Source organism: Equus quagga, chromosome 5 (genome assembly GCF_021613505.1).
Source record: "Equus quagga isolate Etosha38 chromosome 5, UCLA_HA_Equagga_1.0, whole genome shotgun sequence".
Lineage (NCBI taxonomy): Eukaryota > Metazoa > Chordata > Mammalia > Perissodactyla > Equidae > Equus > Equus quagga.
In genome coordinates this window covers 32646727-32660848 of record NC_060271.1, presented here as the reverse complement: position 1 = coordinate 32660848, position 14122 = coordinate 32646727, and the positions used below count along the sequence as shown (strand labels likewise).

The window sequence follows — 14122 nt, the reverse complement described above, 5'->3', positions numbered from 1 at the left end:
AAGTCTCTTTTAATGGAGTTGTCTGTTCTTGTGGCTGAGAGCCTTCTAAGAACATGCACTCCCATGGCTGCCACGCGGGGACTCACACACAGCGGGCAGCCGCTCAGTGCACATGGGGTGGGGTGCATACACAGCCACTGTGTGCATGCACGCACAAACACACACACACAGACTCAGCAGCGCCCCACGTAGTGGCCGTGTATCCAGGACACAGAATTGGGTTGGCCTGGCACGTCTGTGCATGTCCAGCGTGGTTCCCTGGCGGTTCCAGGCTCCATCTTTCTCGAGCACCTCCCTCGTCCTCAGCCCATCTGCTTCTCCACTGCCTTCACCCTGGTTACCTGGACGACTTCTATAGAATCCCAGCTGGTCTCCCCGTTGGTATGCTTCTTCCTCTTTAAATTATTTTCCACTCGGCAGTCAGAGAGAGAGTTTGAAAAGTACATTGGCTCAAGTCATTCTCTTGTTGAAAACCCTTCAAAGGCCCCCTGTTGCTCTGAGGCACCTGCCCTGCAGAGGTCTCCAGTCCCATTTCTCCCCTTGCCTCCCACTGAACCTCCATCCTCAGGTTTACTCCTCACTGTATCCTGGTTGGGCAGGGGGGTGGGGAGATTGACTCCTGCAGGCTGGATTTCCCAGAAGCCGGTGACAGCTGGTTTCCAGCTGGGTTCAGCCAATGGGAGGCACTGGCGGGAGATTGGAGGGTGGGAGGAAGAGAGAAACCAGAGTATTTCTCTCCCTTCACCTCCTCTGTGGCTCCCAGTGGACGGGCCTGGGCGCCCTGAACTCATCCTCCCTCTGTCCCTCCAGCCTGGGAGGCAGCTGGGGCTGACCTTTGTGTTCCTCCACCTTCCCTGCTGTCGCTCAGCACTTTCCACACCTGGGGAACCAATTCCCTGGATTAAATTCCCTCCATTTCGAAGAGAGATTTCTGTTTTCTGGCTTGACTGGCCGACACAGGCAGTCAGGAGCCCTGAGGAGGAAGCCAGCCGCAGCCTGTGCAGGGCGGGGCCATGGGAACAGCAGGGAAGAGATGCTGAAGCCTGGTGCCCTCCCCTGTGGCCCCCCCCCATCTTTGGACTTGAAGTCAAGTTCTGTGAGGTGATAAGCTTCCTAACTGTTTATCTTAGGGCTTCCTGCTGTGTGCATCTGGGGACATTTGTGGCATTTGGTCCCAGAGACCTGTAGCTGCGCCCAGTATCCATCTTCCCTTTCTACCCTGGTGAGAGCTGTGTTCCTCGGGCGCAGGGCATTTCCCCAGGTCCCAGGCAGCAGGGGAGGGAGGCCACGTGCTGATTTCCCAGCATGGTCAGGAGAGATGTACGCAGATCCCAGGTTGGGCGGTTAAAGATGGAGTACGCGCTTGCCTCTCCCTTTCTCTGTCTGGAACGTGGGTGTGGCGTAGGAAGTGTTCGATGCTGCATTAGATTCCTGGGGCCACAATCTGGGTAGCTTAGACAGCAGAAATGTGTCCTCTCCCAGTTCTAGAGGCTGGGAGTCTGAAATCGAGGTGTCAACAGGGCGGGTTCCTTCTCTATGAGGAAGGATCTGTTCCAGGCCCCTCTCCTTGGCCTGCAGAAGGCTCGCTTCCCTTTACGTGTGTGTCTATCTGTGTCAGAATTTCCCCTTTTTGTAAGGACATCAGTCATATTGGAGTAGGGCCCACCCTAATGACCTCATCTTAACTAATTACATCTGCAAGAACCCCATGTCCAAATAAGGTCACATTCTGAGGTACTGGGGTTAGGACTGCAACATAGGAATTAGGAGAGGGACACAATTGCACCCATAACACGTGCCTTGTGGATGAGGGCGCACCCCGGGGAGGAGGAGCCACGAGACGGAGAGAGCAGATGACCTCACGGGGCAAGGCTGCAATGCCAGCCTGGACTTTGAAGTTAGAGGGAAGTAAATTTCTATCTTAGTTTATGCGTGGTTGTTGAGGAACATTTAAGAAAAGTGCAGACAGGATTGGAGAAACCAGCACGGGATGATGAAACGTCTCAAGGCTATCAGCAGTGGGGCGCTGACACCACCCCTGGCCTGAAGGGGCAAGGGGAGGACACAGCTAACAGCCCAGAGATAAGAGCTGTGGGAAAAGGACAAGGCCACCCGATAGGAGCCAGGTGGAATGCAGCCATTGCAAACCCAAGGCCTGGCAGGGAGGCCACTGGGGAATAGGTCCCCCACCCGCTCTCTCTTCCTCTCCTCCAGTCTCCTGCTGGCACCTTCCATTGAGCGAGCCAAACCCAGAGGACAGAGGAGCCCACCGATGCTGTCCATCAGGTCGGCCAACAGGGCAGGTGGGACTGGTGGAGTGCAGATGGAGAGAATCCAGCAGACTGACACCCAGCTCTTGTTGTGACACTCCCCCTGCTGGCTGTGAGCTCGGGAGGGTTTGTCTGTCACCTCTGCAGAAGGACCCCTATTGACCAGGACAGTGCCTGGAATCTACTAGGTGTTTGATAAATATCTGCTGAATATGTATGTGCCAGGAAGGCAGTGGAATAAGAGCAGGGGGAGGGGGAGGAGAATCACACCTCCAGCGCCTCCTTCACCACCATCCCCCCAGCAGCCGGGGGCTCCCCGCCAACCCCTGCTCAGCCCCAGAAAGGCATGGCCCTGGCTGTGGCAAGAAGGCTGTCCCTGCCCCCACCCCTCCCTGGCGCCATTGCCCAACATTTCTTCCTTGAGGCAAGAGGCACCTGCATGCTGTCCCTGTCCCGGGTCCCCTCAGTGGCTTCTTGGTGCCACTGCAGGGCAGATGGGGCCCTTGCCTGACCCAGGGCCTCCTTTCCTATCCCTGAGGCCGGGCTGCCCCTCATTACAGGGCAATGAGGCACTGGAGAGTCCTGGACTTAAGATCACGGTGTGTGATTCCCAGTGAACGTTGGTCCCTGAAAGGCTCTGAGAAGTCCTGCAGAAAAGAACCATTTGAACTTGGTTTGATCATATATTTCCTAGTCCATTGGACCTTTGATTCTTTACCAAGTGCCCACTGGGCTCTGTTCTGAGAGCTGAGCCCACAGCTGTGAACAAGGCAGATAAAACCCCTGCCTAACGGAGCTCCATTCTCATGGGTCCTTTTGTCCCGGAACATCTATGAACATCCTCCAGAATGCTACTGTTCAGAACCACTATCCAGCCACGCCCTGCTGCCAGGCTTCTCTGGGACACCCGAGGGGACGACCTGAAGATGTGCCCTGCGTGCCTGTCAGGCTCAGCTGTACTTTCAGGGCAGGGAGAGTCAGGCATCGGGAGAGTCCTTTAGCTTCCCTCCTTCATTTGTTGCCTCTTTAACATCATGTGTGTATTATTGTGTACCTACTATGTGCCAGGCCCCTTCCAGGCATTGGAAATTCACAGATGAATAAAAGAAAGCTTTGTCCCGGCCGAGGGTTCCATCAGGTGGGAACGAGAAATAACAGAACGGCCTCCCAAGAAAAAGGCTTCCCAGTGCCCCAGCCCCAGACCCGCCTCTCAGTTCCCCATACTTTCCTGCCGCCTGGACATCCACCTTCTCGTTCAGGACGTGACCTGCTTTGCTTTAGGCTGAGACCTACTGAAGATCTGGCCCCTGCACTTCCCAGGCCAGCTCCCTCTTCCTGGGGGTCGACGGGAGGTTCATCTGTAGGGATTTTGCTCCAGGTGCTCTGAGGCCAGAAATCCCCCAGAGGGTGACACGGCAGTGCAGCTGACAGGGTGTCCACGAGGCCTGGAGGGTAAGATGACCCGATAGGGATTGCGATGGGAGAGTCGTCCCTGAGGGTCCATCTCCCTTGGGACCCGGCAGAGGCCAGGGTCACCGCGTGTCTGTCTGCAGAGCCCTCAGAGAGGCTGAGACCTGCTCAAGGCCACTGGATAAAGGCTGAGGAGGCTTGTTGTGTGAAGCTGGGGGAGGGAGGGTGGGCCTTCCCCACACGCGGGGCACCTGCCTGTCAGGACAGGCAGCGCCACGCAGGGGGCCTTCAGCCAATCCTTGCTGGTCTCTGGGTCTTAATTTCCCCATCTGTCAGATAGAAGAGACAGTTCGGATCATCTCTTAGGCCCTGTCTTTCAGACATTCCGCACTGGAATCTGGGACTGTGTGACCTGCCCCTTCCACTCTCCAGCCACCTCCTCAGTCCCTCCCTCTTTCTCCCTCAGCTCAGGGTCTGGGAAATGGCTCTGAGCTTCAAAGCTGAGCAAACAAACATGTCCAGGCCCATGGGGAACAGGATGTAGGGAGGGCACAGCTATTTTTAACACAGTTTGAAGGATTTTCGCAGCTGCTTCCGTTGTGTCCACACTTTCCACAGGTCCAGGCTATTGGGGGTGCACACATTGCTGTGCGTGTGGTGGGAGCAGGTACCCTCCTGATACAAAACCTGTCCCTGATGTCTGCCCTTCCATCAGGGAGCCATTGCAAGCGGCTGACCATTGCCCTCCTCTGTGCTTCCAAAATGTAGGAGCCCAAAGGAGGGCTGGACACTGAGTCAGTAACACGAGCTTTGCTGCACCCCCAAAATAGCTCCAGCTGGCCCCCCTCACTCTCACCCCAAAATCCTTCACACAGCCCCCAGGAAGAGGGTTTTTGAAAGTATAAGTGAGATCCCAGGTCCTTCTACTTCCTCACCCCCCACCACCACGGCTTTCTCTCTGTGCTTAAAGACCCAGCTCCTCATTACCTGACCTGCAGAGAGCCCTACAGGGTCTGCCCCCCAACCCCTGCTTTTTCTTAGTCTCTCTCTTTCTCAATTTGGATTTCAGGGAACAGAATTGGATTAATCGTAATCCTCAGTCTGTGACATACTCTTACTGTTTCAGGTCATTAGTCCACTCATGGGCCACTTTTCTTTAGTTAGACACATAGTTATTTTAAATAATGTAGTTATTCAAAGCCACGTCTACCGTAACAGTGTGGATGAATCTCAAAAGTATTACGCTGAATGAAAATTGCTCAGAAACAAAAGAGGCATACCGTACACGTCCGCTTGTATATGAAGATTCTAGAAAAGGCAAGACCATACGACCGAAAGCAGATCACTGGTTGCCGAGGGCCAGGTGTGGAGGGGGAATGAAAGTGACTAGGCAGGAGGGAAGTTTTTGGGGTTATTACAATGTTCTTTATCATGATTGTGATAGTGGTTACACGACTGTACGTGTTTGTCAAAACATTAATTTTACAAGTAAAACTGGTGAATTTTGCTGTCTGTCAATTAACCTTCAGTAAAGCCAGAACAAAACTAGAACCCGGAGCAACATTTAACCTGTCCTCTTCGTCCCCACCCCAGACTCGAGCCAACCATCATCCAGAATCCTATGTCCATCTTGCATTTACCTGCCTTTTTATACAGTTTTATTCACCTATTTCTATTCATTACAAAGTATATTTAGGGGCTGGCCCGGTGGCACAGCGGTTAAATGCACACGTTCTGCTTCGGCCGCCCAGGGTTCGCCGGTTCGGATCCCAGGTGCGGACACGGCACCACTTGACAAGCCATGCTGTGGTAGGCATCCCACATAGAAAGTAGAGGAAGATGGGCACAGATGTTAGCTCAGGGCCAGTCTTCCTCAGCAAAAAGAGGAGGATTGGTGGCAGCAGTTAACTCAGGGCTAATCTTCCTAAAAAAAAAAAGTATATTTAAAAATTTCAGTTGTTTTTAATTCTATAAAAAGAGTATGAAACTGCATTTATTTCATTTTTTTAAACTTTTTTTTTTAAAGATTTTATTTTTTTCCCTTTTCTCCCCAAAGCCTCCTGGTACATAGTTGTGTATTTTAGTTGTGGCTCCTTCTAGTTGTGGCATGTGGGATGCTGCCTCAGCATGGCTTGATGAGCGGTGCCATGTCTGTGTCCAGGATTTGAGCCGATGAAACACTGGGCTGCCGCAGCAGAGCTCGCGAATTTAACCTCTCTGCCACGGGGCCAGCCCCTAAATTGCATTTAATCTTCTAGGATTTTTTTCTTAATTTACATTCCTAGGAACGATCTACATTGTGGCACATCACTGTGATTCATTCTTTTTGACTACTGAATAATATTCCATCCTATGAATATACTGCATATGTTCATCCACTTACCTTGATGGACCTTTGAGTTGTTTCTAGGGTTTTGCTATTGAGGATGGATGACGTGGCTGCTGGAACATTCTTAGGCCTCTTGTGGCACATGTGCAAGATTTTCTCGAGGCTCTAGACCTAGGAGCGGAACTGCTGGGTCACGTGAGGATTCAGCTGTAGGAGACACCTCTGCTTTGACCTCAGTCCCCACTGCTCTCCACATTAACCATTATGCTCCAGCCATCCTGACCCCCTTCTCCTGGAACAAGCCAAGCCCATTCCAGCCTCCAGACCTGTGCCCCTGCCATCCTCTCCAGCTGAGCACTCTCCCTTCAGGGTTTCGCACGGCTGGCTTTCACATATCCTGTAGGACTCAATCAAACACTACCTCCTCTGCCCAAATGTCACCCTCCCTGGCCCCCATCTGAACGAGTTCTTCCCATTCCTACCCAAGGCACCCACATTTCCTTTTCTCCATAGCACCTGCCACCACAATCAGAAATGGCCTTTATTATTTTTATTGATTGTCGTTGTCTCCCCTACTAGACTCAAGCTCCAGGAGAGCTGGGATCCTGTCTTATTTATGGACAGCCTGATACAGAGAAAGCGCTCAACAAACTTTTTTTTATTGAGGTGGATATTAATATTAATCCCACATTAGAGATGAGAGATCTATGGCTCAGAGAAGTTGAGCCATGTGACCAAGGTCACAGAGCCTGGAGGTGGTAGAGGCAGGATTTGAACCCAGCTCTGACCAGTTCCAGTGCCCGTGTTCTTTCCTGGAAAAGGCTGACTTGTTCTGATGTAACCTCTCCTTCCCCCTCCCCTGTTATCAGCCGGCCATTGATGCCACCTGTGCAGCCACATGTTGGAAGAAACTCCGGGTCACTCCCCAGTCTGCAGTGGATGGGGGCCTTGGCCTTGGACTATGGGAGACCGGGTGTGCTACCACCTGTTCCAGCCCCCACCACCTGCCTCCTGCCTTATATTAGAATCTGTGTCCCTTCCCTATCTCAAAACTCATGATGCTCCGGCTGCTGAGTTCCCTCCTATTTGTGGCCCTTGGTAAGACCCCAACCTGTGCTGCACTGGGCCAGGGGCCCTTAAAATCTGCCACCACCCTGGGTCTTGTGAACCCAACACCTGGTTAGCAGGGGTTTCAGCTTTCCCTGGGGCATGATCGTGGGGGCTTTCTCCTTGGTGCTGGAGCAGAAGAACGGAGGGGAAGCTGTGGATGGACCGGTGCAGGAGAAAGCCTGAGGGCCCCAAGGGCTGTGGTGGGAGTCCTAGCTGCAAAGGTCTGTGGTGAAGAGCTTGGGCACTGGTTAGACTGCTTGGGATGGAATTTCTGCTCCTCTGCTTAACCCTCCAACTCTCCTCTCACACTGCTCCTACCCCGCTCCTAATCCTGTGGTCTGGCTTTTTCCTGATCTCTCTGCCATTTTACATTCCAGCTCAGGGCTGCCTCCTCCAAGCAGCCTCCCTTGACTGACAGTAATGGTAACAGATAATGTTTTTCAAGTGTTTACTCTACGCCAAGCAGAATGCTCAGGATTTTTTTCTTACATTAGCTCACATAATCCTCACAACAGCCCCAGGAGGTCAGTACTCTTATTGTCCCCATTTTACAATGGGGAAACTGAGCCTCAGAGAGGTAAAATAGCCCTCCCTAGAACAAGAGGCAGAGCTGCGTTTTGAAGCCAGGCAGTCTTATTCCAAAGCCTCCAGTCTTCATGACGATAGCTGTCACTCCTCCAGGGCTCAATGGGTGCCAGGCACTCTGCCAATTGTATTAACCCCTTCAGTCCTGCCACAGACAGAAGCCACATCTTCATCTCCATCCCTGGATTCCTGGGACTCTGGAAACCCCTGCTCTGCTCCAGATGCTCACTGTTCATATGTGGCTACCGAGGTCCAGAGGGGAAAAGGGGCTTGCACAGGGTCACGTGCCAGTTTGTGGCACAGCCAGGACTGTGCCTCAGAATTTTTTCCTTTTGAGGACACTCTGGCTGATTGGCACCTCTACTCTCTCCTCCAGCCTCAGGCTCTGGCCAAGCTTCCCAGCAACCCTCCTCGCGTGTTGTCAACGGCGAGAACGCGGTGCCCTACAGCTGGCCCTGGCAGGTAAGAGCAGAACCAGCTGCGCTGTTTCCCACCGTGGACTCTGCCCTCCGTGCCCTGACTGTCGCGCATCCAGTCCTGACGCCGTGGCTTTGCTTCCAGTATCCACTTCAGCTTCCAAAGGCCAGGAGACCCTTGGACGATCTGCTTCCTGTGGCAGTTTTGCCCGTTCAAACTCTCATCCTCACTGGGCGGTTTGCAAGTTAGGAGTGAATCTGGGGCGAGGGCAGTGCTGAGCTCAGGGGGTTGGTGCACTGATAATGCAATTTCAGGCACTGTGTTTAGGTGGGGAGATCTGGGGGGATGCATTTCTAGACTCCTCGAATTATCCAACAGGGCTATATGCTCTGAGAGCAAAAGAGGGATGAAAGGCTCGACAGAGATCAGTGGAGGGAGGCACAGAGGGCCAGACTCGCTGTGCTAACACACCAGCCATAACGCTAGCCATATGTGGCTGTTGAAATTTAAATTAATTAAAATTAATGTTAAAAATTCAGTTGCTCAATGCTGGTCATATTCCAAACGCTCAATAGCCACATGTGGCTAGTGGCTACCATATTGGACAGCCAAGGCAGAGAACATTTCCATCATCACAGAAGTTCTATCGATGGCACTGGTCTGCAGCAGGGGCCAGCTAACTTGTTCCGTAAAGGACCAGAGAGTAAATGGCCATATGGTCTCGATTGCAATGACTTCACTCTGCCATTGCAGCATGAAAGTGGCCACAGATGACATACAAACGAATGAGCGTGACTATTGTCCAATAATCTTACATACAACAACTTATATTTAGCCCACGGGCTATAGTTTGCCAATTCTTGGTTTGGAGGGAGCTTTTGAAAATCAGAATCTAGGAAATGAGAGAGAGGAAAAGGACTCAGGGAGGGTTGACCTGAGAGGGCCCAAGAGGCCTTGAAAGAACTGACGTTCAGAGGAACTGGGGGCCTGATGGAACAGAGGGCCTTGGGGCTCTCAAGAGACAGAAGGTTTGGAGATATCCTGAGGGCAGAGAAGTTGAAGTCCCAGGGAGTTCACGGGGCTGGGGGTTGGACAGCTTTGGAGAGTCAGAATGTTATCCTAATGGAAAAGGGACAGGGTCGCCATGAGCAGTTGTGTAGGTTGGGCACTGCAGATTTCTAGAGGGTATCATTCTTTTCTGCATGAATGATGCCCTCTAGAGTTGTATAGTGTGCAACCTATACAGCCACGGGTAGCAGCCCTTGTTGTGGGGCCTAGACCACTCAGGCTCCTCCCTTCCTGGCCACCAGGTCTCCCTGCAGTATGAGAAGGAGGGAGCCTACTACCACACCTGTGGCGGCAGCCTCATTGCCCCTGACTGGGTCGTAACCGCGGGCCACTGCATCTCGTGAGTTCTCTCACTTGCCCCTGTCCTTGTGTAAGACCCAGGCAGGCCGGGGGGGAGGGAGGGGGTTGACTCTGGGAGGGGAGGGAGGGAGGCCAATCAAGCCTGAACTGACCTCGCTTCTACTGGCAGGAGCTCCCGGAGCTACCAGGTGGTGTTGGGCGAGTATGACCGGGCGGAGGAGGAGGGCCCCGAACAGGTGATCCCCATCAATGCTGGGGACCTCTTTGTGCACCCACTCTGGAACTCCAACTGCGTGGCCTGTGGGTGAGTGACCCAGGGGCTCCTACACTCATCCCTCCCTCACCCAAAGCCGACTCTGAGGAGACTCCCAGGGACAGTGGGGCTGGGTCCAGGTCACACACATTGAGGGTCGGAGCCAGCACAGCCTTTAAGAACCATCTGCAGGGGCAGGCCCGGTGGCGCAGTGGTTTAAGTGTGCACGTTCCGCTTCTTGGCGGCCTGGAGTTCGCGGGTTCAGATCCAGGGTGCAGACATGGCACTGCCTGGCAAAGGCCATGCTGTGGTAGGCGTCCCATGTATAAAGTAGAGGAAGATGGGCATGGATGTTAGCTCAGGGCCAGTCTTCCTCAGCAAAAAGAGGAGGATTGGCAGCAGTTAGGTCAGGGATAATCTTCCTCAAAAAACAAAAAAAAAAAAGAACCATCTGCAGCAAACCTCTCTCTCCCAACAGAGGGGCAGCAGGGCCCAGGGAGGGGCAGGAACTCCCCCAAGCCCACTGGGCTGGTTGGCTTCAGAACCTAGGACTCCTCTGGCACCCTGTCTCTCAAATCCAAAGGTTCCTCCATTTGACAGACATTCATCCAGAGCTTCCTGGTTCCCGGCACAGTGACAAAAGGAGGAGCAGTGGCCTGAGGGTCAGGCTCCAGCACTAAGTTGCTGTGTGGCCTGGAAAAGTCACTGCCTTTCTCTGGGCCTTGTTTTGACCCCTTGTCAAGGGTGACCTTCCGGGCTTCCTGGGTGGTTGTGAAGGTCAAGGAGGCAATCACTGGGTGAGAACACTAAAGCAGGGCTTCTTAAGCCCCTCAAACAGATGCAAAATTGTGGGTCTGGGTGGCTCAGCATTTTTCTGGTGAGAGGGTCAAAGAAGTGGGCAGAAGCCCTGAAAGTGAGTGCAGGAGTGAGGGGCCTGATGACCAAGACGGTGACCGTCCTCACGCGGGCCTTGGGTGAGCGGAGAGAAAAATCGGACCCCGGTGAAAAGGCTGGAGTGACGAGCTGGCAGATGAGGGCCAAGAACAGTGGTTCTCAGAGCCTGGTGCCCAGGCCAGCCGCAGCAGCATCGCCGCCGGGGAACTTGTTAGAAATGTGACTCCTCAGATGCCACCCGGACCCACTGCATCAGAAATGCTAGGGCAGGGACCAGCAACCTGCGTTTTAACAAGCCCTCCAGGGACTCTGATGCAGCTGAAGTGTGAGAACCACTGGGGTAGAAGCTGAGGACCCTTTTGAAGGCCGAGGGTCGGTGTAGACTGAAGGGGCCGGGAAGGCTCCCTGAAGTTGCTCAGCCGTAAGAATGCATGGGATTTGGAGGGAGAAAGAGCAGCTGGAGCATCCCCTCTGGGAATATCTAAAGCAAAAGCTCGGGGATGGGGTGTAGTCTGGCTGGAGGATCAGGCTCCCCATGACTCCTCCCTTCTCCCCAGCAATGACATCGCCCTCGTCAAGCTCTCGCGCAGTGCCCAGCTGGGAGATGCGGTCCAGGTGGCCTCCCTCCCTCCCGCCAGCGACATCCTGCCCAATGAGGCGCCCTGCTACATCAGCGGCTGGGGCCGTCTCTACAGTACGTGCTGATCCCTCCAGCGGTCACAGGGACAGTGGCAAGAAGATAGGGCCTGGGGGCTGGAGGTTGAGGGCCACACCAGCACTGGTCCTTGCATTTTCTCCCATTCCTCCTCCAGGGGCAGCCTTCTCCTTGCATCCTCCCAAACATGAATGTGTTCAATTGAACAATTTTTAGTGCCTCCTATGTGCCAGGTGCTGGGGATGTTTTGGTGGACAAAGCAGACAGGACCATATAACCTGGTGGGAGGAGAGTCCCCATCAGACTAGAAGAGTTGCCTGCCCCAAACCCCCCACCCCACTCTGGGGCTCCCAGCTCTGACTTCCAGACCCCGGCCCAAGTCCTGCACCCCCATGACCCCAGACTCAGCACGCTCTATCCCCACAGCTGGGGGGCCACTCCCGGACAAGCTGCAGGAGGCCCTGCTGCCTGTGGTGGACTATGAGCACTGCTCCAGGTGGGACTGGTGGGGCAGCATCGTGAAGAAGACCATGGTGTGCGCCGGCGGGGACTCCAGCTCTGGGTGCAACGTGAGTCAGCTCTCCTCTGCCCGAGGCAGTTCTGGGCTGCAGCCCCTCAGCTGGGCAGGGGCCCCGGGATATCTCTGCCATCTGCCTGGAAGGTGGAGGAGGAATATTGCCTGCTTGTCCCATTCAGCCTCCAGGCCAGGCAGGACTTGGAGGAAGTCAGCACAGTCCAGACACGCAGCCCTGGCCTAGGAGTCAGGACACCTGGACTCTAGTCCCAGTTCACAAACTGACTTGACCTGGGGCAAGTCGCTGTCCCTGCTGGGTCCTCAGGCTTCCCCATCAGCACGGCAGGGGATATTGACAGTATGACCTCTAAGTCACCTTCAACTCTGTAGTCCTGAAGTTATAGTTAAACAATACTCCCATTGTATTATAAGTGAGTATGAACAATAATATTAATAATTAACTGTGGTATTAATAACGGGAGCCACCACTTATTGATTGCTTCTTCTCTACTAGGCATTGTGCTAAGAGCACGTATCTATCATTTCATTTAATTCTCACAGGATCCTGTAAGACGGATACTATTCCCCATCATAAATGAGCAAACTGAGGCTCAGAGAGGTTAAGTAATATGGGGGTTTCTGGAAATCCTCAAAGTCAGAACCAATTCCTTAAAGCTCAGACACGGATCAGGCCCCCACTGTTCTCTGACCATTCCAGGGTGACTCTGGAGGACCCCTCAACTGCCCCGCAGAGGATGGCTCCTGGCAGGTCCACGGTGTGACCAGCTTTGTATCTGCCTTGGGCTGCAACACTCGCAAGAAGCCTACAGTGTTCACACGAATCTCAGCCTTCAGTGACTGGATCGAGGAGGTGAGCAGGGAGACATGCAGGAAGGGAGGGCTCCAGGTGCTGGCTCTTCTGAGAGGTGCTGGGGGATGGTGAGAACAGCAGATCCCGAGGGGCTGAGAGCGTCCTAGAAGGTCAGTGGGGGAGGGGCCCTTCGGGACATTCGGGGGGGGGCATGTTGGAGATGTTTTCTGCTACAGTGTGGCCCCAAGAACCTCCAAGGCTTCTGGGTGGAGCTTTGAACTGTTGAACTTCCTTATTTCAACAAGTGTTTATGAAGTGCCTCCTCTGGTCTAGGGTTTTCCTTGTCAGGGAGGATAAAGCGATGAGTCACAGGGCTGCTTCGCGGGGGACAGATGATTAAATGAGCAATAAAGAAGTGTGGTGAGAGCCACGATAGGGATGCTCAGGCCCCAGGGAGAGAGCCAACCTCATCTGGGAACAAATGATCAGGGAGGATTAATAACGTCCACGAAAACAGTCATGGCCACCATTTATAGACTGATTCAACACGTGCCAGGCACTTGGGGGAGCACCTTAGCTAATAGTTTCATCAAAAACCCCATGAGGTAAGTATTATGATTATTCCTGTTACACAGATGAGGAAACTGAGGCTCAGAGAGATCAAGTCACTCTCCCAGGGTCACACAGCTCACGAGTGGCATGACTGGGAGTTGAACCCAGTTCTATATGGCTTCAGAGCCTGTGCTCCTAACTAGACAATTCTGGGTTTTTTCCCCTCTCTTTTTCCAGATTATTTCAAGTAACTAGGACCAAGGCCTGGGTGGCAGTGCCGATCCACATCCTCTGTAAAAAATAAAGATTTCTCAGCAAATCCCAACTCCAGTCTATCTTCCTTCTTTGACTCACCTCTTCCCCTCTGGCCCATTCCTGAAATCTTAGATCTGATATACAGTGACCACATCCAACTCTCGCAGATGAAAATGAGAAACAAATGAGGCCCAGAGAGAAGAAAGTTGCTATAGGGTGACCAACCATGCCAGTCTGCCTGGGATGGAGGGGTCCCCAGGACACAGGACTTTCAGGGGTAAAACCAGGAGTGTCCCGGGTGGTTGGTCACTCTAGTCTATAGCCACACGCACTCATTGACTTTTCAATGTAGGCATAAAAACATGGCAGAATCTGCAGAAAAAGTGACTCTGCCAGCCCCTTGGGAGGCTCATGGTGGAGTGGGACGGGCCATGTGTTTTCAGCGTCCATTGAAGGGCTGGGGAAGGAGGGCTGCAGTCATTCATTCACTCAACAAGCATTCATTGCTTGTTTCAGAGGAGGGCTCAGAGCGGGGAGACAACTTGGTTCCTTCCCTGAAATGGCTCTTTATTTAGATAGAAATGAGCACTTCAGAGTCATCCATTAAACACTGACTAGGCACCTTCTTTGTGGCAAATTCAGGGCTGGGAGTACAGACGTAAGTAGGACAATGGCAGGAAGACCCCTTGCAGCAGGGTG

At 53.3% G+C, this 14122-nt stretch overlaps 1 protein-coding gene across 1 annotated transcript; it reads left to right on the top strand.

Annotated features, from left to right (window-relative positions):
- The first annotated feature begins 7064 nt into the window (after window positions 1–7064).
- CELA3B (chymotrypsin like elastase 3B) lies at window positions 7065–13472 on the top strand. Its single transcript, XM_046663403.1, has 8 exons — window positions 7065–7107; window positions 8081–8166; window positions 9432–9529; window positions 9659–9793; window positions 11194–11330; window positions 11718–11860; window positions 12524–12676; window positions 13406–13472. Exons 1-8 carry the CDS (start codon window positions 7065–7067, stop codon window positions 13421–13423), a joined length of 813 nt encoding a protein of 270 aa, XP_046519359.1. The 3' UTR covers window positions 13424–13472.
- The last annotated feature ends 650 nt before the right edge of the window (window positions 13473–14122 follow it).